The 26,816-nt window shown below is 42.0% G+C and overlaps 1 protein-coding gene across 1 annotated transcript in view; it reads right to left on the reverse strand.

Moving 5' to 3' along the window:
* Window positions 1-1,487: 1,487 nt before the first annotated feature.
* NXPH3 (neurexophilin 3) overlaps window positions 1,488-26,816 on the reverse strand; it is a 65,047-nt gene continuing 39,718 nt past the window's right edge. Inside the window, exon 2 of the mRNA XM_053694527.1 lies at window positions 1,488-2,363. Coding sequence (XP_053550502.1) covers window positions 1,614-2,363 — 750 coding nt within the window. The 3' untranslated portion in view covers window positions 1,488-1,613. The remainder of the gene's footprint in view (window positions 2,364-26,816) is intronic.

Here is a 26,816-nt window from a genome sequence, read left to right on the forward strand (position 1 = left end):
ATATGCATCTGTATATATCTATACCTATACCTATATATATATATATATATATATAAAGGTATAGATATATATATTGTACCAAAATACCATCAAATATATGTAGACATATGTATTTATGAGTAAATAGAACATATTCTGAACATTGGAATGGGAAATATCCATATTTTCATGTCAGATTAGTGCACTTGAGAATATGCTATCGGGTTTGCGCATCAGTGTTAGGTTTTGTTTTCCACTTTTTTTGCTCCGTTGTCTGCTATGGGGGAATACATTAACAAGGTTGTGATATTCTAACTTCAGCTTTTTGCGCACATTGGGTTAGCGCGCAAGTGAAAACTTACTGAAAAACTTACTGAAAAACTTGTAAAATAAATGCTACCCGACGCTTGCAAAAAGCTTACGTCTAGTGGAGTTAGCGTGTGGGTTAAAGTCTGCCACTTGTAGGAATAAAGCTATTTAAGAGACATGGTTAATGGGATAAAACAGGGATTTTCAAATCCAGTCTATTGGGCCTTTAAAAAAGTACACAATTTCAGTTTCTTTTAATTTGGCCACATTAAGAAATAAAGAGATTATAAAAGCCATGCCTTATTTGCTTCCATATGGAGTAGGGTCAGTCACAGTGGGAGCAAAGTAACCTAATGACATTGACATGTTCATTAGATTATGAGCTGATCCAGTTTAAGAACAAATAATGTAACATCAGCGGCATTCTTAATTGACATAATTGTCAGTCCCAATGGGAAGCAATATGATATAATGACAATGGCATGTACAATTACATACTGTGTTTCTGCATCCCTTTGGGGTACATCATAGCAACACACTAAGGCTATAGCATAATGTGTAATGTACTCTCTCTCTCTCTCTCTCTCTCTCTCTCTTTCTCTCTCTATCTCTCTCTCTCTCTCTCTATATATATATATATATATATATTTATATATATCTTCATAATATATAGCTATGCTAAGCACTGAAAATTTGAACTCCTGGCAGAGTTGATGAGGTCTTAGCAGATGCTACATAAATGCCCTAGTTCCACTGGCCTATCAACAAGTTGTGATGCATTGTTTATCTGCAAGTTTAAAAATGGAATAAAAGGTAATTTAAAAGTGAGATTGCTCAACCAAGTATATGTTAAGGCTTACTTTTTATAGGTGTCAGATTTGCTTTACTGGTTAAAAGGGTTAGTTCAGTTAAGAGAACAGCAACCTAAAGTGATTTATTTAATGATTACGCTAAATGTTTTGTATTTGAATTGTCTCCATGGCTACGCTATGTCAGAAAAAGATTTCCACAGCCTTGTTCCTAATAAAATAAGCAAACGTATTCACATAAGAACTCCTAAGAAACTGTGAGCTGTAGTTAATCATATCACATTTTTATTAAGATGGTGGGAATGTGTGTGTGTAATGTATCATTGTATATATCATTGGTATCAGAGCTGGACATCTTCCTTACACATGTCCATTTCACTCTCTGTTCTTTTCACAAGTACACAAACAAAACAACAGACCAGACCAAGGCACATGAAGTCCATATCAGTTAGATCCAAAGCTTTTCCGTACTTTGGTTATCCCACTGTTAAAACCACCTAAGCTTTAGGCTATATTTCATCCAGAAGGTGAGTATGGAGAGCTGTTGTGATAGTTATAGTCAGGGCAGACTTTTTGCACCAGCCTATAGTCTGTAGTGTAAAAGGAAACATAGACACAAACAATCTTGAATGGCTGAGAGCAAATCCATGCAACCCGACTGTGAGTTTGTTGCTGATGGCAAGTCTTTGATGGGTCATGTGGACATAAACCTGTTTTAATAGCTTTGTCAACTTTTTCAAACTCCACCCTACAATTGAATATCTTAGATTCCTTTGCTTCTACATACATTTGCTGCTCCATGTCAAAGTCAAGGACCTTAGAAGGTGGAACAAGGCTAACAGACACATTACCCTGACCTGTGGAGTTGTGTCTAAAGTAGACACTGAACGATCCATTCCCATGGTCTACCACCTTTCCTGTAATTAGTAGGTTAAGCTTCACAGTCTTGATGTTGGAGTAAAAGTCACCCCAACCAAAGACCTTCTTGGCTCGTCCAGTGAACCTCAAGGGGGCACGACGTCTTACCCGGGAAGGAATGGGAGGACCTAGGTTATTACCCATTTCAGAGAGGCTGCTTAAGATATCCCAGAATTCAGGAGAGTTGGAGAGGAGCTGGAGAATAGTGGAGTTTGGAGGGCTGGAGAGACGAGGTTTAGGTGACGAAGAAGGTCTCTTCCTGGCAATTCGAGGTCTGGGTTGTGGTTTAATGTCAGATTGGTCTTCATCATCAGGGTCACTAGAGGGGTCTTCATTTCCACAGATCACCTAAAGGAACACAATTTGGGAGAATCAGAAAGAGCCCCTATATTGTAACATTTGTTTCTTCTAGTTTTTGCTTCTTTCTATCCCCTATACACCATTTAGTTGCATGTCTTTCTTACCCATTTTAACTGTCTTTTATACCCTCTATATTTCTCTATTACTCTCTTTTTTTGTGTGACTAGTGCCCTGAAATAACAGATGTTGCTGATGTTAAGTGGTACTGAGTACTAATCGCCATAATCTGTTTAATGAGATCTGAGTAGTGTGCAGAGATGTGACCCACCCCAGGGTAACACAATGTCACACAGGTATAGAACAACAAACTAACAAATAATACATGGATTCATAACAAACAGATAAATTTGAACAGGACACATCACTAGTACACAAATAATTTACAAATACATACTGCACAGATTTGTAACACAAGATGAGTTTACAAATTTTCAACATAGTCAGTGGAGGCTCCTCAATAGGGGCAGTAGGGGCAGATCTTTACCAGCTTTTTTAGGCAAAAAAATAAAATAAAAAAATAATTAATAAAATGCAAATTTGAGGTGGTACTGTAAGGTTAATACTTTTTAGAAGTTTTTTTTTCAGGAGGAGGTGGGGCAGGGGGTTAGTTTAAAATAATAATAACAAAGCTTATAGTAAAAAGAAAACAGTTGCCTAGATTACGAGTTTTGTGCTAAACAGGGTGCGAAAATAAGGCCAAAAAAGTTAATCCCTAATCCGCCGCTCCCTGACATAGCCGACACTAAATAAAATCATTAACCCCTAATCCGCTGCTCCCTGACATAGCCGACACTAAATAAAGTCATTAACCCCTAATCCGCTGCTCCCTGACATAGCCGACACTAAATAAAGTGATTAACACCTAATCCACCGCTCCCAGACATTGCTGCAACTAAATAAAATTATTAAACCCTAAACCTTCGGCCTCCCACATCGCCGTCACTAAATAAACCTATAAACCCCTAAACCTCCGGCCCCCCACATCACAAAACACTAAATTGAACTATTAACCCTAAACATTAAACTATAAATTAACCTAAACTTACTATTCTAATAACATAAAAAAACTACCAATTAAAAATACTAAATTACAAATTTAAAAAAAAACAAATCCTATGAAAAAAATTAAAAAATCTAACATTACAAAAAAAATAAACACTAAAATTACGAAAAATAAAAAACAATCAAAAATAAAAACAATTACACCTATTCTAATAGCATAAGAAACAAAAAGAATACACTGCAATCCTTAAAAGTGACAAACGTTTTAATGATCCATATTGTAAAAAAAATAGCAAAGTATTGAAAAAGGCAACAGGGTTAAAAACAAAAAATCAGACAGAACATTTTCAGGAACCAGTCTGTCCTACATGTTTCAGTCAATTCCTTAATCATGAACATGACTGGCTACCCCTATTTCCTGTCTTAAATGCCTGGAAATGTCTCCTTATTGATTCCTCAGCTTAACACAATTAACCCCATTTTGTCCTCCCTCTTGTTGCTTTACCATACGCTCTAACATTGTAAAATATTCCCAACTTTAGTTTGAGATTTATAAATGTATTAACACTAGAATATATAACTAAGCTTACTAGAAACCTATGCAGATTAGTAGTGACATTGCTAACTATTGAAGTTTAGACACATTTAAAGAAAAAATAATCACCTATTAATATAGGTTTTAATGCGTTCTCCAATCTCTTCCTTTTTGGTGTCACTAAATTTTCTGGTGATTTCCTGCCTCAAGATATATATAAGTGTATATTCAATGTATATTGCCATATGCTGCAACACTGATTATTTGGAGGATCTAAAGGATTTATTGCAAATATTGTACTACTATATTTTCCAAAAGTTTATTACATCCCCCTCAATATTGAAGCCCTGTGGTCTTCTTGTTTTCAATTTGAAGATCCAAAAGACTTCAAGCAGCATCAGCCGTGCTGTTCTATCCCCCCCTCTAGGGGGGTTTCAAACACATTCTATAACCTGCCATGAGAGCGATGTAACATCGCCCCCATGCACAGATACAAAATGTTGTGAAAGGCCCGAGCTGTCTTTGTCATGAGAGATGTCATTCAGATGCTCTCTTATCCTGGAGCGGACCTCCTTAGTTGTGCACCCTATATACTGCCCATTGCACAGAGAGCATTCTACCAGATACACAACAAAAGGGGTTCTACAATTTGTGCAATTTGCCAAATTGAATACACGATTCGTTGTTGTGGACTGAAAGGTAGATAAAACTCTGCTATACTGGCATGCTATGCATTTTGAAAAGTGGCATTTGAAGTGCCCTATGACACTTAGCCAACTACTGTTGGCCCTCTCTTTGTCTCTTAATACACTTGGTGCCACCAAATTGCCTATTGTGCATGCTCTTTTAGACACAAAGTTACAGCCCTTTGACACATAGTCCATCAAACTATCCTCCGCTGAAAGTATTGGTAAATGTTTGTTAACAATATTGGTAATGTCCTTAAATTGTGGGCTATAGGTAGTTACCAGTGTTGGTCTACTTGGGTCATAGCCACTTCTTAGTCTGTTATTACCCATCTTCAGCATCTCACTTCTATTCATCCTGCTCACCTCCAGATGAGCTCTATTGATCGTTTTACATGAGTAGCCTCTCTCGGCCAGGAGACACTTCAATATTTCACTCTCCATTGTAAAGTCTTCTTCCAAGGAGCAGTTCCGCTTGATTCTCATGAACTGCCCCTTGGCCACCCCAAACCCCGTGTGACGGGGATGATTACTCCTAGCGTGAAGCAAGGAGTTAGATGTTATGGGTTTGCGATACAAAGTAGTGGACATTTTTCCACTTGATGTTATATTCTAATAGCCCTAAAAAAATAAAAATGTCCCCCAAAATAAAAACACCCCCTAGCCTACAATAAACTACCAATAGCCCTTAAAAGGGCCTTTAGTAGGGCATTGCCCTATGTTAAACAGCTCTTTTAACTGTAAAAAAATTACAAAGTCCCTCCAACACCACCCAACCAACCCCCCAAAATAAAAAAACGTAATTCTAAAAAACCCTAAGCTACCCATTGCCCCTAAAAGGGCATTTGTATGGGTATTGCCCTTAAAAGGGCATTCTGCTCTTTTACTGCCCTTAAAAGGGCATTCATCTATTTTATAATTGCCCAAAGCCCTAATCTTAAAAAAAAACACACCCCAAAAGAAGAAAAAAAAACTAACACTAACCCCATAAAATCTACTCATGGTTCCTGAAGTTCAGACATCCATCTTCATCCAGGCAGCGAGAAGTCTTCATCCAGGCTGCGACAACTCAATGCAAGGTAGTTGTTTCAAAACGGCATACCTTGCATTCCTATTGGCTGATTTGATTCTTTAAATTCAAATCAGCCAATAGGATGAGAGCTTCTTAAATCCTATTGGTTGTTCAAAACAGCCAATAGGATGAGATCTACTGAAATTCTTATTGGCTTTTCAAAACAGCCAATAGGATGAGAGCTACTGAAATTCTATTGGCTGATTTTAACAGCCAATAAGATTTCAGTAGCTCTCATCTTATTGGCTGTTTGAACAGCCAATTGGATTTTAAAAGCTCTCATCCTATTGGCTGATTTGAATTTGAAGAATCAAATCAGCCAATAGGAATGCAAGGTACATTATTTTGAAATGGCTATCTTGAATTGAAGCTTCAGTGTACGGCGGTGACCGTATGAAGAGGACGCTTCGCACAGGATGGCATAGGCTTCCAGGATAGCTCTGCGCAACCGGGATGAAGATAGAAGAGGCCCCCGGGATGGATGAAGGTGTCACCGCATGGATGAAGACTTCTTGCTGCCTGGATGAAGATAGCTGTCCGGACTTCAGGAACCGTGAGTAGATTTTATGGGGTTAGTGTAAGTTTTTTTTTCTTTTTTTTAGGTGTTTTTATTTTTAGATTAGGGCTTTGGGCAATTGTAAAAGAGATGAATGCACTTTTAAGGGCAATGCCCATACAAATGTCCCTTTAGGGGCAATGGGTAGCTTAGGTTTTTTTTAGAGTTAGGTTTTTTATTTTGAGGGGTTGGTTGGGTGGTGGGTTTTACTGTTTGGGGGACTTTGTATTTTTTTTTACAGGCAAAAGAGCTGTTTAACTTAGGGCAATGCCCCACAAAAGGACCTTTTAAGGGCTATTAGTAAGTATATTGTAGGCTAGGGGGTGTTTTTATTTTGGGTGGGCTTTTTTTTTTTTAGGGCTATTAGATTAGGTGTAATTGTATTTATTTTTGATAATTTATTTTATTATTTTTTGTAATCTTAGTGTTTTTTATTTTTCGTAATTTTAGTTTTTTTTTGTGATGTTAGATTTTTTACATTTTTTCATAGGATTAGTTTTTTTAAAATTTGTATTTTAGTATTTTTATTTTTTTATTTTATTAGAATAGTAATGTTAGGTTAATTTATAGTTTAATGTTAGGTTTATTTTTATTTCACAGGTAAATTTTTATTTATTTAAATATAGTTATATTGTCATTTTAATTTAAAGTTAGGGGGTATTAGGTTTAGGGGTTAATAGTTTAATTTAGTGTTTTGCGATGTGGGAGGCCAGAGGTTTAGGGTTTAATAGGTTTATTTAGTGGCGGCGAAGTGGGAGGCTGGAGGTTTAGGGGTTAATAGGTTTATTTAGTGGTGACGATGTCTGGGAGCGGTTGTTCAGGGGCTAATAACTTTATTATAGTGTTGGCGATGCCGGGTAGTGGCGGTTTAGGGGTTAATTTATTTAAATAGTGTTGGCGATGTGGGTGGGCGGCAGATTAGGGGTTAATAAATTAATTTAATAGTCGCTATGTGGGTGGGCGTCAGATTAGGGGTTAATACGTTTTAAATAGTGTTTCACTGCGGGAGGCGGTGGTTTAGGGGTTAATAGGTAGTTTATGGGAAAATATTGTCAAGACATAATGTCTGCCCTGCACTTTACACATGCTCAGTCTGTTTCTTTAAGAGATTCCTAACTTCTCACATTCAGTCTCCATTAAGACTCCTATGCAAAAACGTCCTTAAAAAAAAAGCTCCTAACCTTCCTTTGGCTGACAGCATGGGAGGGCAGGGTTACACATTCAGCATGGATGTCATGTGAAAACCTACATGGTCTGCCCTGCACACAGCCCCTCCCTTCCTGCTATGCTTTTATTTTACCTTTTCCCCCTAATGGTTAGCTTGTCAGCTCACTTGCTTTACATTGCATAACTCAGCCCTCTTACTGGTGCAAGTGATCAGAAAGATATCTTGAACAGTGTTGCAGAAGAACTAGACTAGGAGAGAGCTTTGCAGAACAAATAATCTTAGGTATACAGGCAAATACGACAAACTTCTTCTCATGAGGTAAAGGACAGGAGAGTTTGTTATGTTATTCCCAGAACTGTAAAGCGTGTTTTATGGTGTTTCACACATTGCAAGCACTATTTATTTGAATAATAGCTATAAACTAATTGTATTAATTCATATGCTTCACCTCTCTGTAGAATATATTGCTACTGGCGCTACCTAGCAGTATTTCAAGCTATTCATAGTCCAGATTTTATACATGAATGTACATCACAGGCTGGTCTGCTTTATTTTAAATCTGTTTTCATAGCAGTTTGTTATTTAAGCCAGTGTTTTTCAACCAATGTGCCGTGGCACACTAGTGTGCCATGAGAGATCCTCAGGTGTGCCGCGACAGACTGACAACAGTGTGGGGGTGTCCCTCTTTCAAATTTTGAAATATTGGGAGGTATGCGAGTGGCTCATCAGGCATCATTTACAACCATGACATTGACATTCATTCACAGACAATCATTATGATTGTTTGTGAATGAATGTCAATATGTCATGTATAGTTTGTAGGAGGCATGGCATGACAGCACAGTACAGTGTGTGTATGTATATATATATATATATCCTGTATTAGGCTACAATGTGTGATTTTGTAAAATTTTGGGATGGTGGTGCGCCACAGGATTTTTTAATGTAAAAAAGTGTGCCACGGCAAAACAAAGGTTGCAAATCACTGATGTAAGCCACAGAGTTTTTAACAATGTATCAGGATTCCCTGGTGTGCAGAAGAATTGCCATACCAACATACTAATCATCTCCAGGGTTCTGTTTTTTCAAAGAAATAGTTAGCTTTTTTTTTTTTTTTTTTTTTTAAAAAACACCTGATTTTAGAAACATATAGGCAACAAAAAAAAAGAGCAAAATAAGCAGTCTGTATGATCTATGAGATATATAGTGATGAACAAATAAAAGTCCATGAAACAAGAAATAAACTTCTCGGCTTCTATATTAAGTCACATAAACACTTAAAACTACTTTTGAGCCAGGCAAAGCCACTGTAAAGATATGTGTGTGTGTGTATATATATATATATATATATATATATATATATATATATATATATATATATATATATATAATGTTTTCCCCCATATTGAAAGTCCACCAGTATGGAAATGCCTATGTCTAACTCTTGTGTTATAGGCCAGCAACAGTGCAATAATAAAATTATCTTTGTTTTTAAAGGTTAAATACATAGTTAAAGGGACATTAAACTGCCATGTGACAGGCGGGACTTTATTTAAAGGGGTGGGGTCTAGCGCCCCACCATATTCAAACAGCTGCCACTGAACATAGTAAGATACTCAAATACAAAACAAACCCATGACTCCCATACTAGGCACTACGTTCTGCTTAAATAATACATGGCACAAAAACATGGGTTATAAAGGCCACAGCTTTCTTTATTAAACACCATTAAAAAATTATATCCATAACATTACCAAATAAGAACCAGATTACAAGTGTAGCACTAAATATTGCTTTCATCAAAGCGATATATTTGCGCTCCACTGTGTAATACCAACGCACGCTGATGTGCGCTGGCAGGGGTGGACTGAGACCAATCAGGGTCCTGGGCAAAAATTAGGGAAGGGCCCCCACTGTCTCACAATGACCCGGATTTATTCAAATTTATCCACATCAACATGGTAGCCTCCCTGCCCTGCCCCCACCCATTCCCCCAATCTCCATGTCATGGACCCCCAATGTCAAGGGCCAGAGACAGGGCCCCAAACCTCCAGGGCTAGACGCCACACTACATAGACCTCACAGTGACAGACCCCCGACAGGACCCCACAACACTCTAGGCCCCCCGAGCAACAAACCCCACATCCAGGCACAAGGCCCCCACTCATAGGGTCAGGGTTCCCACTAAACCCACACTTAACTGCTTCATTTCTGATAGGGCAGCTTTCAACCCCTGCTTAAGCAGCACACCAGGAGCCATGGAGTTGCCATTTGTGGGCCCCCTTACATGCTGGGCCCCTGGTCCAGGTCCTATTTGCCTGGCTGATCAGTCCACCCCTGTGCGCTGGCATTACAAGTTGTCAGCAATGCGAACCCGATTTCACAGTCTCATTGCTGTAAAGCATTGCACTCACTAGAGCGTTCTTCCAGAGACGGCATCAGAACCTAAGCACAGTGATGGTGGCTAACAGACAAACATACAGCAACACTGACAAAGCACAAATTGTGAATGTACCGAAACAATTATTTACGGTGTAGCATAAGTACACAGTGTTCAATAACGCACATATAAAACATATTATACATTTTTTTTCTAACTAACACAATAACAGTAAAATGTGCAGACTGGTTTGTGTTGTGTTAGATTGTTACCTCTGTGACAGTAACATAAAGGCTTTGTTATCACTTATCTTCTTATGGTTCATCCTTAACAACATTCTGGTGATAACCATGGAGATTTGAGGGGTGCCAAGTAAATTAATCAAGCCATGAGAAATTTTTATAGGCTAAGAATCACAATGCTATACAACAGTGCACAAAAAGAGAGAGACAGAGAAGAGAGAAGGTGATGATGGAGGAGGATAGACATAGGTCTAAGATGGTAGTTTGGGGAGAATCTGGTGATGAGTGTGAGCTGATTGGGGCTTTGTTGCTTTGAGTGAGTATTTTAAATTTAATTAGGCAGAATATGGGGAACTGGTGTAGATAATTGATAGAGAGGTAGAGCTAAGTTAGATGGATGAGTCTGACAGAGGCTTTAAGTATATATTGAATAGGGGAAGATGTGAGATTGGAACATCACTAATAAATATGTTGCAGAAGTCAATGTGAGATAAGATTTTCAATAAGGAATAGGGTGATATATGGAAAGTAAAAAGAAGCATAGTCAAGTGGTCCTAAAAAGAAAAACAGCAGAACTGGGAACAAGTGGTGCAGAATTAGATTTGAGGAGTTGTGAATATGTAAATACAGAGATCAGAAAATGTGCCACTAAATGATCACTGCTTGGATATGAGGGATGCAAACCATGAAATGGATGTATCTTGTATAATGAAAAATTGAAGAGTTTGTAAGGTGATGAAGAAGAAGGCGCACTCTCAGGAATGGAATAGTAGTCATTTGCATTAGCAGCAAAAAATATATTTAAATACCTTTATGACATGAAGCATTCTAATAATTTGGATGCCAAAGGAAGCAAGGAAAATGACTGAGATGATCATAGGCAAGATAAGAGCATGCTTGAAGTTATCAGGAAATATGCCAGGTATAAAAAAATATTGAAAACCTGACGAAGGGTTAGATGGAAGAAGTTAAGATTTAATGGAGTTGTGAGGTTAGAAGACAATAAGAGTGCTTCAACAGGAGTGGAGGAAGGTGAAGGTATTGGGGTGTGACATGGGGAAATGTTACTTCTATAGGTGTTCCTTTTTTCATGAAAAGTTTGAATACAGGTTTGTTGTGAGAGGGCTGAGGTGTATGTAGGACTAAAATCTATTGCTGAGGATGATAGCATAACAGTGTGATATCCTCTATTGTCACTAGACAGTGTGGGAGCATATATACAGGTAGCAGGTTTAGTCTGAGTGAATGTTGTTTAAGCTACTGTGGGCTTGATTGTGAGTGGAGCGCTATTTAGCGATTTTGCTAGATCGCTAATTATACTAGAAGTAAACTTTTCGGGTGTGTCTAGTTGAGTTGGTATTACGAGTTGAAAGTAAAAGGTTATCACGCTAACGCGATGAGTGCAAAAAGTTGAACTTACAATATCGCATGCGTGTTAGCGTATTCCCCTATAGACATCAACGGAGAAAAAAAGTTGAAAAAAACCTAACACCCCACTCTCGTGCAAATCACATGTTCTCATTTGCGCTAACCCAATATGAAAATATGAATATTTCACATTCTAATGTTCTGCACTATATTCTATTTATTCATAAATATATATTTATATATATATGATGATATTTTGGTACAATATATATATATATATATATATATATATATATATATAAAATCATATATAGGTATAGATATGTACAGATATATATAGGTATATCTTTTTAGAAATACATAGAACATATTCTGTTATGTACAGAACATTGGAATGTGAAATATTTACAGTAAATACATAATTAAAACCTTTATCAAACCATTTAAACTAGGAACATTTGGAAGGTACGTTGTTTTTATGACGTAGGCACCCACTAAGGAAGGATTTTTGGAAATTACGTCCCTAATGGGGGTGAATTTTTTATGAGGATACCTACTGTATATCTCAAAAATCAAAGATGTTACAGACCTGAAAATTGGTATTTAGATTCTCATTGAAAAATAAAGAAATACGTGTTATACCATTTCCCAAAAATCCACTTAAGGGGGATTAAAAGGTGTGGGGGGTTGATTTATGAGGATACTTATATCTCAAAAACAAAAGATGTTACAGACCTGAAAATTTATATTTAGATTCTCCTTGAAAAATAAAGAAATACGTGTTTTAACATTTCCCAAAAATCCACTTTAGGGGGGGGGGGGCAATAAGGGAGGGAGCTGATTTATGCGGTTGGCTATATTTCTAAAACCAAAGATGTTATAGATGTGAAAATTGGTATTTAGATTCTCCTTGAAAAATAAAGAAATACGTGTTTTAACATTTCCCAAAAATCCACTTAAAGAGGATTAAAAGGGACATGATTTATGAGGATACCTTTATCTCAAAAACCAAAGATGTTACAGACAGGAAAATTGGTATTTACATTCTCCTTTAAAAATAAAGAAATATGTGTTTTACCATTTCCTGAAAATCCATTTAAGGGGGGTCAAATCTGAATTATTTTTTATTTGCTTTTCCCAACAGGGGAGTGCTATTTCATGTGAGCCATATAGATAACATTGTGCTCACGCTCAGGGAGTTATTTAAGAGTTAGAACAACACAGAACTAATTGGCTAAAATGCAAGTCAATAGATAATAAATAAAAAAGTCATGTGATCAGGGGCTATCAGAAGATGCTGAGATACAAGGTAATCACAGAGGTAAAAAGTGTATTAATATAACAGTGTTGGTTATGCAAAACTGGGGAATGGGTAATAAAGGGATTATCTATCTTTTAAAATAATAAAAATTCTGGTGTAGACTGTCCCTTTAAGTGGGGTCAAAAGGGGGGGGGGGTTGATTTATGAGGATACCTATATCTCAAAAACCAAAGATGTTACAGATGTTAAATTTGTATTTCCATTCTTCTGTAAAAATAAAAAACGTGTTTACCATTTCATGAGTATCCACTTAAGGCGGGATCAAAAGGGGGGGGGGGGTGATTTATGAGGATACCTATATCTCAAAAACCAAAGATGTTACAGGCATGAAAATTGGTATTTAGATTACAAGAAAATGAAAACTCACGCAGTTCATGTCAGCAAGTGTGCAACCCGAACGGGCACAGGTCATTGCGATTGGTGACATTATTTGCTATTTTTTACAAATCACAAAATCCACACGAGCGAAGCCACGGGCAACAGCTAATATATATATATACATAATATATATATAATATATATATATATATATACATCATTATAGTATATGTATATGTATGAAGCGCAGTCGCAATTTCTCCCGACTTGTAATATCAGAGGAAGAAAAATGTATTGTGATTGTGCTAGCGTAAAAACATTTGCGTCTTACTTGTACTCTAGCCCAAAGTGTTTTAAGGGATATTTTTTTTTGTGTAAAATTTGTGCAACATAGGTTTTCTTCACCATGCTTCAAATCAAATAGCAACTTGCAGCATATTGAAGAAAAACTAGATCACAAAATTTGCTTTTTGGCTTCTCTAGACATTGGGATATCTGCTGCCCAATCCCAAACATTTTAGACATGTTGCCAGTCAGATTCCCCATATACGGAGGACAGAGACATATGGAAAGGTTATCTGCTCCCAAAAGACAACCAGGTATTATTAATTTGTAGAAATGTTATTGAATAAAACATTTGGAGAACATACTGACAAGGCACCATGCCATAGAACCCTCACCCCCCCATACACACTATATCATACAAAACTAAGTTACAGTAAAAGTGTTTTATATATAGATTGTATATATCTGCAAATAAGCACTACATTGCACAAGAGCTTCAATAAAATATAATTTACGCTTACCTGATAAATTACTTTCTTTCATTGTGTTGAGATTCCACGAGCCGTAATGTGTGGGATTGAATTCTTATCACTAGGAGGAGGCAAAGATACCCCAAAGCATACAGTATCACAACAAAGAAAAGCGGTGCTTGCCCTCAGGCTATCTGGCGAATGGCTTTCTTCAGCGACCCTCCAGCGCGTCTTCAGCGTGTGCACACATAACACTCCTACGGAAGCAGTGAGCAAGTGAGGAAGCCCCTCACGAAACGCGTATGTTTTTTGCTGTTTAGTAGCCATCCGGACTTGTTCCGTTTGGTGCATTTTTTCTGCATGCCCACCTTTTTGATTTTAGCCTGTCTGTACCTGTAAATAATAAAGCCTTACTGCATCTTACCTTCACCGCTTCTTTGGATTCATTTGCGGATGGTTAGCCGGTTTCCCTTTTTCTTTGCTAAAGATACCCCAAACACTAAGAACTTTTAATTCTTCCCATCTCCCTGTGTACCTCAGTTTATCATATAGTCGAGCAGTGTAAAGGTAACAAAAAGGTAGGAAAGGCAAGCAGGGTATAAAGAGGGGCATAACAAAAAAACAACAACTGTTGTTAACAATAAAGAACAATTAACTGGGTGTGTCTCTTGGACTCTCAGCACCATGAAAGAAAGGAATTTATCAGGTAAGCATAAATTATGTTTTCATTTATAAGGTGGGGGAGAGACCCCAAGCACATGTGGGATTTAATACCCAAGCTGTGGAATCCATGAGAAAATGTGCGGGACAAAAAATAAAGGCCGTTCCCATTTGCAAGACACTGTGGCCTGAAGGACTTTCCTGCAAAAAAACAGCCTCCGAAAAAGCAAAAACACCAAAATGATAACATTTAGTAAATGTATGTAAAAAAGACCATGTTGCAGCTTTACAAATCTGTTTCACAGAAGCCTAATTTTTAAAAGCCCAAGAAGTAGAGACTAATTTGGTGGAATGGGCTGTAATGCGTTTAGGGGTGACTTTCCCGCTTTGTGAATTATTAAGCCAGAAAGCTAGAATAGCTGCTGAAGACTTTTGTCCCCTGAGAGGGTGTGAAAAACGGACAAATACATTTGAACTTTGTCTAAAATCCTTAGTAGACTGTTAGTAAAACTTTAGAGCCCTAACAACATCTGGATTATGCAAACATCTATCCTCATAATTTGAAGGATTTCGACATAAAGAAGAGAGAACAATCTCCTAGTTAATGATCTCAGAAGAAATGACCTTTTCTTCTGAGAACGCTAACTTATTTTACTTCAGAAAAATAAGAAAGCGTTGAAAATTCAGAAACTCTTCTAGCAAAGGAGATTTCTAAAAGTAATAGTTGACCATCAATATCATGCATGGGTTCAAAGGTTAGCCTGCAGGACAGAAGGACCATATTTAAATTTCATAGTGGAGAAATTGTTTTAATATCAGGTCTAATTCTAAACAATGCTTGAACATCTTCATAAAATAGAAAGAGCAGAAATTTGGCCCTTTAAAGTCCATCATAAAGAAACTGAAGGATCCTCAGAATCCTAAAGAAGTGCCAATGAAAACCATGAACCTCACACCAGGAAATAAATATTTTCCACATCTTATGATAAAGCTTTCTAGTTACCAGATTCTTAGCTGGAAGAAGAGAATAAAACACATCATCAGAAAAAAACCTTTGTTTACAAATTTAGAGATTGTAGATCTACGTAAAATAGAGGAAAATTATATGAAAGATGAAAGGACCACAAAACCACTAAATCATCTATCAGTGCTGCTCATGGATTCTTGGATCTAGCACAGAAATTGGGAAGTTTGGAATTGAGATTAGAAGCCATCAGGTCCCATTTGAGAACAATCTGATTGAAAACCTCCTGATTGAGGGATCACTCCCCTTGATGCATGGACTGGCAACCGAGATAGTCTGCTTTCCAATTGTTGATCTCCAGAATGGGAATCACTGGCAAAGTACATAGATTACATTTTTCCCATGTCAAGATTCAAGTTACTTCCTTTAGATTTAAGGGATTCTGTCTCCCTCCTTCATGGTTGAGATATCCCTCAGCTGTGACATTGTCTGACCAAAAATGAATGTACCTTTCTCTTTTCATAAGAGGCCACAAAAGAGCCTGAAAAAATTGCTCAGAGTTCCAAATTATTTATTGGTAACCTCACCTCCTGAGGAGACCTAACTCCTTGCGCTCTCCGAACTCCCTAAACTGTGCCCCAGCCCGAGAGACTGGTATCTGTGGATACAAATACCCAAGATAGACAAAGAAAGGATGCCCCAAGGGCAAAGGAACGGTTGTCTATCCACCAGGAAGATACTGTTTCTGATCTAAACAAGAGTAATTTCCCGTCCACTTATTAGCTTACAAATCTGTACAGGGCGTAAATGAAAATGAGCAAAAGGAACCGCATCTGTGGAAGCTACTATCAGACCAATGACTTCCATACATTGAGCTACTGTTGGATGGACAGTGGACTGAAAATTGGACAAGACCCTCTGTAATTTCAGCTTGCATGGCTCCAAAAGAGATAGACGCATGGATACTGAATCAATGAATACACCCTGAAAATAAAACATGGTACTGGGAAACAGAGTGCTCTTTGGCACGTTGATCCTCCACCCATGACTACATAGAATTACCAGAAGTTTCTTTGTGTGAGAAATTGCAGAGAATGTTGTCCAGGTAAGGCGCTACTGAAATACTCTGAGACTGCCAACAAAGCTCCTAAAACCTTCAGGAATATACAGGGAGCAGTAGCCAACCCATACAGAAGGGTAATAAACTGAAAGTGCTTGTACTGAAAGGCAAACCGGAGGAACTGATAATAACCCTTGTGAATGGGAATATGAAGGAATAGGTAGGATAGTATGCATGGTTTTGATCTTGAAAGTGGGTACTCTCAAAAAATTTGTTTAAAGTCTTTAAATACAGGATCAGTATGAAAGTACCCTCATTTTTTTCATTGCTATCCCCCCACTCATACAGCAATGAAGACTTGGAAAGAGAGGTGTTTGGAGTACTGGGTAGTGATGCAAAATTTTCCTATGGGATTTTATTCAGGTCTCACATAGGTCTGACTCTGAACATGCTTTCAATGTAAATCTGGAGCACCTCAAATCTTCACATACTCCTTGGAGGCAAAGAAAGAAACTGAGATACACAGGGAGGAGGGAGAGTTTATAAGCTCTTATTGTTTGGGGTATCTTTGCCTCCTCCTAGTGGCAGGAATTCAATCCTACAGGGTAGCATGACCAAGCTGTCATTCAAGCATCTGTTCTTCCCCTTCAGACTTAGTACCCCACACAACTGTAAAGCATAGAGCCATGCTGCCAGCCGCATGGGATACTAAGGCTGTGGGTTGGTGGGATAGTAAAGATACTTGGGGATAGAAAATGGGGTTCCAAGGAGGGATCAGGGTTGGCTGGGCAGAGAAAATGGGGTGCAAAGGAGAAATAAAAGACTGGGGAAAATGCGGTTGCAAGGTAGAAATATAGGAAGGGCTGGAGAGAAAAACATGGGGTACCAGGGAGAGTTAATAGGGGCTAGGGAGAGATAATGGGGTTCCAAGGGACAGACATTTTGGAGAGACAATAGGGTGTCAAGGAGAGAAAAAAAGGGGATGCAAAAGAAAATGGGGTGCAAGGGAGAGGTAAAGGAGGGCTAAGGAGAGGAAATGGGTTGCAAGGGAGAGATGCTGGGGAGAGAAAATTTGTTGCCAAGGAGACATAATGGTTGCTGGGGAGAGACTAAGGTTCAAGGGAGACATAAAGGGGGATGAAAAGAGATACTTTGGAGAGAAAATGGGGTGCCAGGGAGAGATAAAGGGGACTAAAGAAAGAAATGGGGTACCAGAGTGAGATAAAGAGTTGCTGGGGAGAGAAAATGGGGTACCGTGGAGAGAGGGTGGGATGGGGAGATAAATGGGGTGCAAAGAAGAGATAAGGGGGCTGGGGAGAGATACTTGGTAGAGAAAATGGGGTGCCAGAGAGAGGTAAAGGGGGTCTGAAGAATGGAATGCAAGGGAGAGACAAAGGTGGGCTTGTTCTTGTTGTAAGATATAGTAATACATGACATTTATGACATTATGTGAAGGCCTTCTTTTTGTTTGCGCATGTATATATATATATATATATATATATATATATATATATATTTGATACATTCAGCCCTCCATTTCTATGTCAATGGACAATTTAGCCCTCCATAAGAAATCGATTTGGCACCCCTGGTTTAAACTGTTGTTTTGTTAGTAAAATTTGCTATACTTTAGTATTTATCTTACCTGTATCTACTTTGCTGTGGTGAGTTGGGACCAGATGTAAATAAGCTATTGCAATTATTTAAAACAATACTAAACCGTGCTTCTTTAGTGAAAAGAAACTGATTGTGTTAAAAATAGCAAACAACTTACTTGTTTTCTTGCTAAAAGAGCACTTAGAAATTCTCAGTGTAGCCACTGCCCTCTGGGCAAGATTACAAGTCGTGCGTTATAAGTTTTCCACATGATATGGTCTATTTGCAATCAATATTTTACATTACAATTTATGTACATTAAACAATATCTCAGAGGGATTTTCAAAGAGATATTCGCATATAGATCTCAAGATACTGTATATAGGCATATATATTCATATCCTATAATATAAAAGGCCAGGTATTTTTGTCCAAAGCTGTCATGCACAGTAAAGACTAGAAGAAACGCTAGAAGAAACATACCTGGCCGTTAGGATCAGACAGCAAAAGAGGGAGAGCAAAAAAAGGGGGGAAAGAGAGCAAAAGAGAGGGGGAGAGCAAAAGAGAGGGGGAGAAAGAGCAAAAGAGAGGGGAGAGAGCAAAAGAGAGGAGGAGAGAGAGAGAGCAAAAGAGAGGGGGAGAGAGAGCAAAAGAGGGAGGAGAGAGAGCAAAAGAGGGGGGATTGAGCAAAACAGAGGGTGAGAGCAAAAGAGAGGGGAGGGAGAGAGCAAAAGAGAGGGAAAAAAGAGCAAAACAGAGTTGGAGAGAGAAAAAGAGAGAGGAGAGAGAGCAAAAGAGAGGGGAGAGAGCACAAAAGAGAGAGCAAAATTAGGTGGAGGATGCACAAAAGAGAGAGCAAAATAAGGAGAGAGAGAGAGGAGAGAGAGAGCAAAATAGATGGGGAAGAGAGAGAGAGAGCAAAAGAGAGGGGGAATGAGAGAGAACAAAAGAGTGGGGGTGAGAGAGAGAGAGGGGGGAGAGAGAGTAAAAGAGAGGAGGGAGAGAGAGCAAAAGAGAGGAAGGGAGAGAGAGCAAAAGAGAGGGGGAAGAGAGATAGAGAAAGCAAAAGAGAGGGGGAGAGAGAACAAAAGAGAGGGGGGGAGAGAGCAAAAGAGAGGGGGAGAGAGCAAAACAGATGGGTGAGAGGGGGGGGGGGGGAGAGAGCAAAAGAGAGGGGGGAGAGAGCAAAAGAGAGGAGAGAGAGGGAGATAGAGCAAAATAGAGGAGAAGGAGAGAGAGGGAGAGCAAAAGAGAGGGGGAGAGAAAGAGAGGAAAAGATAGGAGAGGGAGAGCAAAAGAGAGGGGGAGAGAGCAAAAGAGAGGGAGGAGAGAGAGAGAGAGAGAGAGAGAGAGAGAAAGAGAGGGAGTAGAGAGAGCAAAAGAAAGGGAGGAGAGAGAGCAAAAGAGAGGACGAGAGAGAGCAAATGAGAGGGGGATGATAAAGAGAGCAAAAGAGAGGGGGATGATAAAGAGAGCAAAAGAGAGGGGGATGATAAAGAGAGCAAAAGAGAGGGGGATGATAAAGAGAGCAAAAGACTGGTGGGAGAGAGAGCAAAAGAGAGGGGGGAGTGAGAGCAAAAGAAAGGGCGGGAGAAAGAGAGCAAACAAGAGGGGAGAGAGAAACAGCAAAAGAGAGGGGGGAGAGAGATAGAGCAAAAGAGAGGGGGAGAGAGGGCAAAAGAGAGGAGGGAGAGAGAGAGCAAAAGAGAGGGGGGAGAGAGAGCAACAGAGGGAGGAGGGAGAGAGCAAAGAGAGGGGGGAGAGAGAGAAGAAAAGAGAGGGTGAGAGAGAGAGCAAAAGTGAGGGGGAGAGAGAGAGCAAAAGAGAGGAGGGAGAGAGACCAAAACAGCGGGGGAAAGAGAGCAAAAGAGAGGAAGGGAGAGAAAGAGTAAAAGAGGGGGGAGCAAAAGAGAGGGGGAGAGAGAGAGCAAAAGAGAGTGGGGGAGAGAGAGCAAAAGAGAGAGAGAAAGCAAAAGAGAGAACAAAAGAGAGGGGGAGAGAGAGCAAAAGAGAGGGGGAGAGAGAGAGGGGAGAGAGAGTAAAAGAGAGGGGAAAGAGAGAGAAAAAGAGAGGGAGGAGAGAGAGAGAGCAAAAGAGAGGGAGGAGAGAGCAAAAGGGAAAGGGGAGAGAAAGAGAGAGCAAAAGAGTGGAGAGAGAGAGCAAAAGGGAGAGGGGAGAGAGCAAAACAGATGGGTGAGAGGGGGGGGGGGGGGAGAGAGCAAAAGAGAGGGGGGAGAGAGCAAAAGAGAGGAGAGAGAGGGAGATAGAGCAAAATAGAGGAGAAGGAGAGAGAGGGAGAGCAAAAGAGAGGGGGAGAGAAAGAGAGGAAAAGATAGGAGAGGGAGAGCAAAAGAGAGGGGGAGAGAGCAAAAGAGAGGGAGGAGAGAGAGAGAGAGAGAGAGAGAGAGAGAAAGAGAGGGAGTAGAGAGAGCAAAAGAAAGGGAGGAGAGAGAGCAAAAGAGAGGACGAGAGAGAGCAAATGAGAGGGGGATGATAAAGAGAGCAAAAGAGAGGGGGATGATAAAGAGAGCAAAAGAGAGGGGGATGATAAAGAGAGCAAAAGAGAGGGGGATGATAAAGAGAGCAAAAGACTGGTGGGAGAGAGAGCAAAAGAGAGGGGGGAGTGAGAGCAAAAGAAAGGGCGGGAGAAAGAGAGCAAACAAGAGGGGAGAGAGAAACAGCAAAAGAGAGGGGGGAGAGAGATAGAGCAAAAGAGAGGGGGAGAGAGGGCAAAAGAGAGGAGGGAGAGAGAGAGCAAAAGAGAGGGGGGAGAGAGAGCAACAGAGGGAGGAGGGAGAGAGCAAAGAGAGGGGGGAGAGAGAGAAGAAAAGAGAGGGTGAGAGAGAGAGCAAAAGTGAGGGGGAGAGAGAGAGCAAAAGAGAGGAGGGAGAGAGACCAAAACAGCGGGGGAAAGAGAGCAAAAGAGAGGAAGGGAGAGAAAGAGTAAAAGAGGGGGGAGCAAAAGAGAGGGGGAGAGAGAGAGCAAAAGAGAGTGGGGGAGAGAGAGCAAAAGAGAGAGAGAAAGCAAAAGAGAGAACAAAAGAGAGGGGGAGAGAGAGCAAAAGAGAGGGGGAGAGAGAGAGGGGAGAGAGAGTAAAAGAGAGGGGAAAGAGAGAGAAAAAGAGAGGGAGGAGAGAGAGAGAGCAAAAGAGAGGGAGGAGAGAGCAAAAGGGAAAGGGGAGAGAAAGAGAGAGCAAAAGAGTGGAGAGAGAGAGCAAAAGGGAGAGGGGAGAGAAAGAGAGAGCAAAAAATAGTGGGGGGAGAGAGAGAGCAAAAGAGATGGGGGAGAGAGAGAGAGCAAAAGAGAGGGGGGAGAGAGAGAGCAAAAAAGAGGGGGAGAGAGAGCAAAAGAGAGGGGGCAGAAAGAAAGAGAAAAAGAGGGGGGGGGAGAGAGCAAAAGAAAGGAAGGGAGAGAGAGAGGCCTATGTATCAAAGGCCTTGCGGACCTGATCTGACAGTGCGGATCAGATCCGCAAGACCTCGCTGAATGCGGAGAGCAATACGCTCTTGGTATTCAGCATTGCACCAGCAGCTCACAAGAGACAGGGTTATGGAGCAGCGGTCTTTAGACCGCTGCTTCATAACTGCTGTTTCTGGCGAGTCTGAAAACTTGCCAGAAACATGGCCCCACAAGCTTCATACAGAGCTTGATAAATGGGCCTCAGAGAGAGAGAGAGAGAGAGAGCAAAAGAGAGGGGGAAGAGAGAGAGAGCAAAACAGAAGGGAGAGAGAGAGCAAAAGAGAGGGGGAGAGAGAGCAAAAGAGAAGGGGGGAGAGCGAGCAAAAGAGAATGGGGAGAGAGAGAGCAAAAGAGAGGGAGGAGAGTGAGAGAGAGCAAAAGAGAGGTGGATAGAGAGCAAAAGAAAGGGGGGGAGAGAGAGAGCAAAAGAGAAGGGGGAGAGAGAAAGGAAAAGAGAGGAGGGAAAGAGAGAGCAAAAGAAAGGGGGAGAGAGAGAGCAAAAGAGAGGGGGGAGAGAGCAAAAGAGAGGGGGGAGAGAGCAAAACAGAGGGGGGGAGAGAGAGGGGGAGATAGAGAGCAAAAGAGAGGGGGAGAGAGAGCAAAAGAGAGCGGGAGAGAGAAAGGGGAGAGAGAGAGCAAAAGAGAGGGGCGAGAGAGAGCAAAAGAGAGGGGAGAGAGAGAGCAAAACAGAAGGATGTAAAGAGAGGAGAGAGAGATCAAAAGAGAGGAGAGGGAGAGAGAGGGAGAGAGAGAGCAAAAGAGAGGGGGAGAGAAAGAGAGCAAAAGATAGATAGGAGAGAGAGAGCAAAAGAGAGGAGGGAGGAGAGGGAGAGAGCAAAAGAGAGGGGGTAGAGAGAGCAAAAGAAAGGGAGGAGAGAGAGCAAAAGAGAGGGCGAGAGAGAGCAAATGAGAGGGGGAGAGAGAGAGCAAAAGAGAGGAGGAGAGAGAGCAAAAGAGAGGAGGGAGAAAGAAAGAGCAAAAGAGGGGAGAGAGAGAGCAAAAGAAAGGAAGGGAGAGAGAGAGGCCTATGTATCAAAGGTCTTGCGGACCTGATCCGACAGTGTGGATCAGATCCGCAAGACCTCGCTGAATGCTGAGAGCAATACGTTCTCGGTATTCAGCATTGTATCAGCAGCTCACAAGAGCTGCTGGTGCAGTGCCACCACCTGCAGACTTGTGACCAATCCGCCACCAGCAGGGAGGTGTCAATCAACCCGATCGTACTCGGTCGGGTTGAATTGTGGCAATTTCTGTCCACCTGCTCAGAGCAGGCAGACAGGGTTATGGAGCAGCGGTCTTTAGACCGCTGCTTCATAACTGCTGTTTCTGGCGAGTCTGAAAACTTGCCAGAAACATGGCCCCACAAGCTTCATACGGTGCTTGATAAATGGGCCTCAGAGAGAGAGAGAGAGAGCAAAAGAGAGGGGGAAGAGAGAGCAAAACAGAAGGGAGAGAGAGAGCAAAAGAGAGGGGAGAGAGATCAAAAGAGAGGGGGAGACAGAGCAAAAGAGAGGAGGGAGAAAGAAAGAGCAAAAGAGGGGGGAGAGAGAGCAAAAGAAAGGAAGGGAGAGAGGCCTATGTATCAAAGGTCTTGCGGACCTGATCCGACAGTGTGGATCAGATCCGCAAGACCTCGCTGAATGCTGAGAGCAATACGTTCTCGGTATTCAGCATTGTACCAGCAGCTCACAAGAGCTGCTGGTGCAATGCCACCACCTGCAGACTCGCAACCAATCCGCCACCAGCAGGGAGGTGTCAATCAACCCGATCGTACTCGGTTGGGTTGAATTGTGGCAATTTCTGTCCACCTGCTCAGAGCAGGCAGACAGGGTTATGGAGCAGTGTTCTTTAGACCGCTGCTTCATAACTGCTGTTTCTGGTGAGTCTGAAAACTTGCCAGAAACATGGCCCCACAAGCTTCATACGGTGCTTGATAAATGGGCCTCAGAGAGAGAGAGAGAGAGAGAGCAAAAGAGAGGGGGAAGAGAGAGCAAAACAGAAGGGAGAGAGAGAGCAAAAGAGAGGGGAGAGAGAGCAAAAGAGAGGGGGAGACAGAGCAAAAGAGAGGGGGCAGAGAGAGCAAAAGAGAAGGGGAGAGAGAGAGAGAGCAAAAGAGAAGGGAGGAGAACGAGCAAAAGAGAATGGGGAGAGAGAGAGCAAAAGAGAGGGAGGAGAGTGAGAGAGAGCAAAAGAGTGGGGGATAGAGAGCAAAAGAAAGGGGGGAGAGAGAGAGCAAAAGAGAAGGGGGAGAGAGAAAGGAAAAGAGAGGAGGGAAAGAGAAGGCAAAAGAAAGGGGGAGAGAGAGAGCAAAAGAGAGGGGGGAAGAGAGCAAACCAGAGGGGGGAGAGAGCAAAACAGGGGGGGGGAGAGAGAGAGAGAGGGGGAGATAGAGAGCAAAAGAGAGGGGGAGAGCGAGCAAAAGAGAGCGGGAGAGAGAAAGGGGAGAGAGAGAGCAAAAGAGAGGGGAGAGAGAGAGCAAAAGAGAGGGGAGAGAGAGAGCAAAACAGAAGGGGGGAGAGAGAGTCAAAGAGAGGGGGAGAAAGAGCAAAAGAGAGGAGAGAGAGAGAGCAAAAGAGAGAGCAAAAGAGAGGAGAGGGAGAGAGGGAGAGAGAGCAAAATAGAGGGGGAGAGAAAGAGAGCAAAAGATAGATAGGAGAGAGAGAGCAAAAGAGAGGGGGGGAGAGAGAGCAAAAGAGAGGGAGGAGAGAGAGAGCAAAAGAGAGGGGGTGGAGAGAGCAAAAGAAAGGGGCGAGAGAGAGCAAATGAGAGGGGGGAGAGAGAGTGCAAAAGAGAAGGGGAGAGAGAGCAAAAGAGAGGAGGGAGAAAGAAAGAGCAAAATAGGGGGGGGGAGAGAGAGCAAAAGAAAGGTAGGGAGAGAGAGAGGCCTATGTATCAAAGGTCTTGCGGACCTGATCTGACAGAGCAGATCAAATCCGCAAGACCTCGCTGAATGCGGCGAGCAATACGTTCTCGGTATTCAGCATTGCACCAGCAGCTCACAAGAGCTGCTGGTGCAATGCCACCACTTGCAGACTCACAGCCAATCCGCCACCAGCAGGGAGGTGTCAATCAACCCGATCATACTCGATCGGGTTGAATTGTGGCAATTTCAATCTGCCTCCTCAGAGCAGGCAGACAGGGTTATGGAGCAGCGGTCTTTAGACCGCTGCTTCATAACTGCTGTTTCTGGCGAGTCTGAAAACTTGCCAGAAATACGGGCCCACAAGCTTCATACAGAGCTTGATAAATGGGCCTTAGAGAGAGAGAGAGAGTAAAAGAGAGGGGAAAGAGAGAGAGAGCAAAACAGAAGGGAGAGAGAGAGCAAAAGAGAGGGGGAGAGAGAGCATAAGAGAGGGGGAGACAGAGCAAAAGAGAGGGGGCAGAGAGAGCAAAAGAGAGGGGGAGAGAGAGAGAGCGCAAAAGAGAAGGGGGGAGAGTGAGAGAAAGCAAACGAGAGGGGGATAGAGAGCAAAAGAAATGGGGGAGAGAGAGAACAAAAGAGAGGGGGGAGAGAGAAAGGAAAAGAGAGGAGGGAAAGAGAGCAAAAGAAAGGGGGAGAGAGAAAGAGAGCAAAAGAGAAGGGGGGAGAGCGAGCAAAAGAGAATGGGGAGAGAGAGAGCAAAAGAGAGGGAGGAGAGTGAGAGAGAGCAAAAGAGTGGGGGATAGAGAGCAAAAGAAAGGGGGGAGAGAGAGAGCAAAAGAGAAGGGGGAGAGAGAAAGGAAAAGAGAGGAGGGAAAGAGAAGGCAAAAGAAAGGGGGAGAGAGAGAGCAAAAGAGAGGGGGGAAGAGAGCAAACCAGAGGGGGGAGAGAGCAAAACAGGGGGGGGGGGGAGAGAGAGAGGGGGAGATAGAGAGCAAAAGAGAGGGGGAGAGCGAGCAAAAGAGAGCGGGAGAGAGAAAGGGGAGAGAGAGAGCAAAAGAGAGGGGAGAGAGAGAGCAAAAGAGAGGGGAGAGAGAGAGCAAAACAGAAGGGGGGAGAGAGAGCCAAAGAGAGGGGGAGAAAGAGCAAAAGAGAGGAGAGAGAGAGAGCAAAAGAGAGAGCAAAAGAGAGGAGAGGGAGAGAGGGAGAGAGAGCAAAATAGAGGGGGAGAGAAAGAGAGCAAAAGATAGATAGGAGAGAGAGAGCAAAAGAGAGGGGGGAGAGAGAGCAAAAGAGAGGGAGGAGAGAGAGAGCAAAAGAGAGGGGGTGGAGAGAGCAAAAGAAAGGGGCGAGAGAGGGCAAATGAGAGGGGGGAGAGAGAGTGCAAAAGAGAAGGGGAGAGAGAGCAAAAGAGAGGAGGGAGAAAGAAAGAGCAAAATAGGGGGGGGGAGAGAGCAAAAGAAAGGTAGGGAGAGAGAGAGGCCTATGTATCAAAGGTCTTGCGGACCTGATCTGACAGAGCAGATCAAATCCGCAAGACCTCGCTGAATGCGGCGAGCAATACGTTCTCGGTATTCAGCATTGCACCAGCAGCTCACAAGAGCTGCTGGTGCAATGCCACCACTTGCAGACTCACAGCCAATCCGCCACCAGCAGGGAGGTGTCAATCAACCCGATCATACTCGATCGGGTTGAATTGTGGCAATTTCAATCTGCCTCCTCAGAGCAGGCAGACAGGGTTATGGAGCAGCGGTCTTTAGACCGCTGCTTCATAACTGCTGTTTCTGGTGAGTCTGAAAACTTGCCAGAAATACGGGCCCACAAGCTTCATACAGAGCTTGATAAATGGGCCTTAGAGAGAGAGAGAGAGTAAAAGAGAGGGGAAAGAGAGAGAGAGCAAAACAGAAGGGAGAGAGAGAGCAAAAGAGAGGGGGAGAGAGAGCATAAGAGAGGGGGAGACAGAGCAAAAGAGAGGGGGCAGAGAGAGCAAAAGAGAGGGGGAGAGAGAGAGAGCGCAAAAGAGAAGGGGGGAGAGTGAGAGAAAGCAAACGAGAGGGGGATAGAGAGCAAAAGAAATGGGGGAGAGAGAGAACAAAAGAGAGGGGGGAGAGAGAAAGGAAAAGAGAGGAGGGAAAGAGAGCAAAAGAAAGGGGGAGAGAGAAAGAGAGCAAAAGAGAAGGGGGGGAGAGCGAGCAAAAGAGAATGGGGAGAGAGAGAGCAAAAGAGAGGGAGGAGAGTGAGAGAGAGCAAAAGAGTGGGGGATAGAGAGCAAAAGAAAGGGGGGAGAGAGAGAGCAAAAGAGAAGGGGGAGAGAGAAAGGAAAAGAGAGGAGGGAAAGAGAAGGCAAAAGAAAGGGGGAGAGAGAGAGCAAAAGAGAGGGGGGAAGAGAGCAAACCAGAGGGGGGGAGAGAGCAAAACAGGGGGGGGGGAGAGAGAGG

This window comes from Bombina bombina, chromosome 1 (genome assembly GCF_027579735.1).
Source record: "Bombina bombina isolate aBomBom1 chromosome 1, aBomBom1.pri, whole genome shotgun sequence".
NCBI classification, from domain to species: Eukaryota; Metazoa; Chordata; class Amphibia; order Anura; family Bombinatoridae; genus Bombina; species Bombina bombina.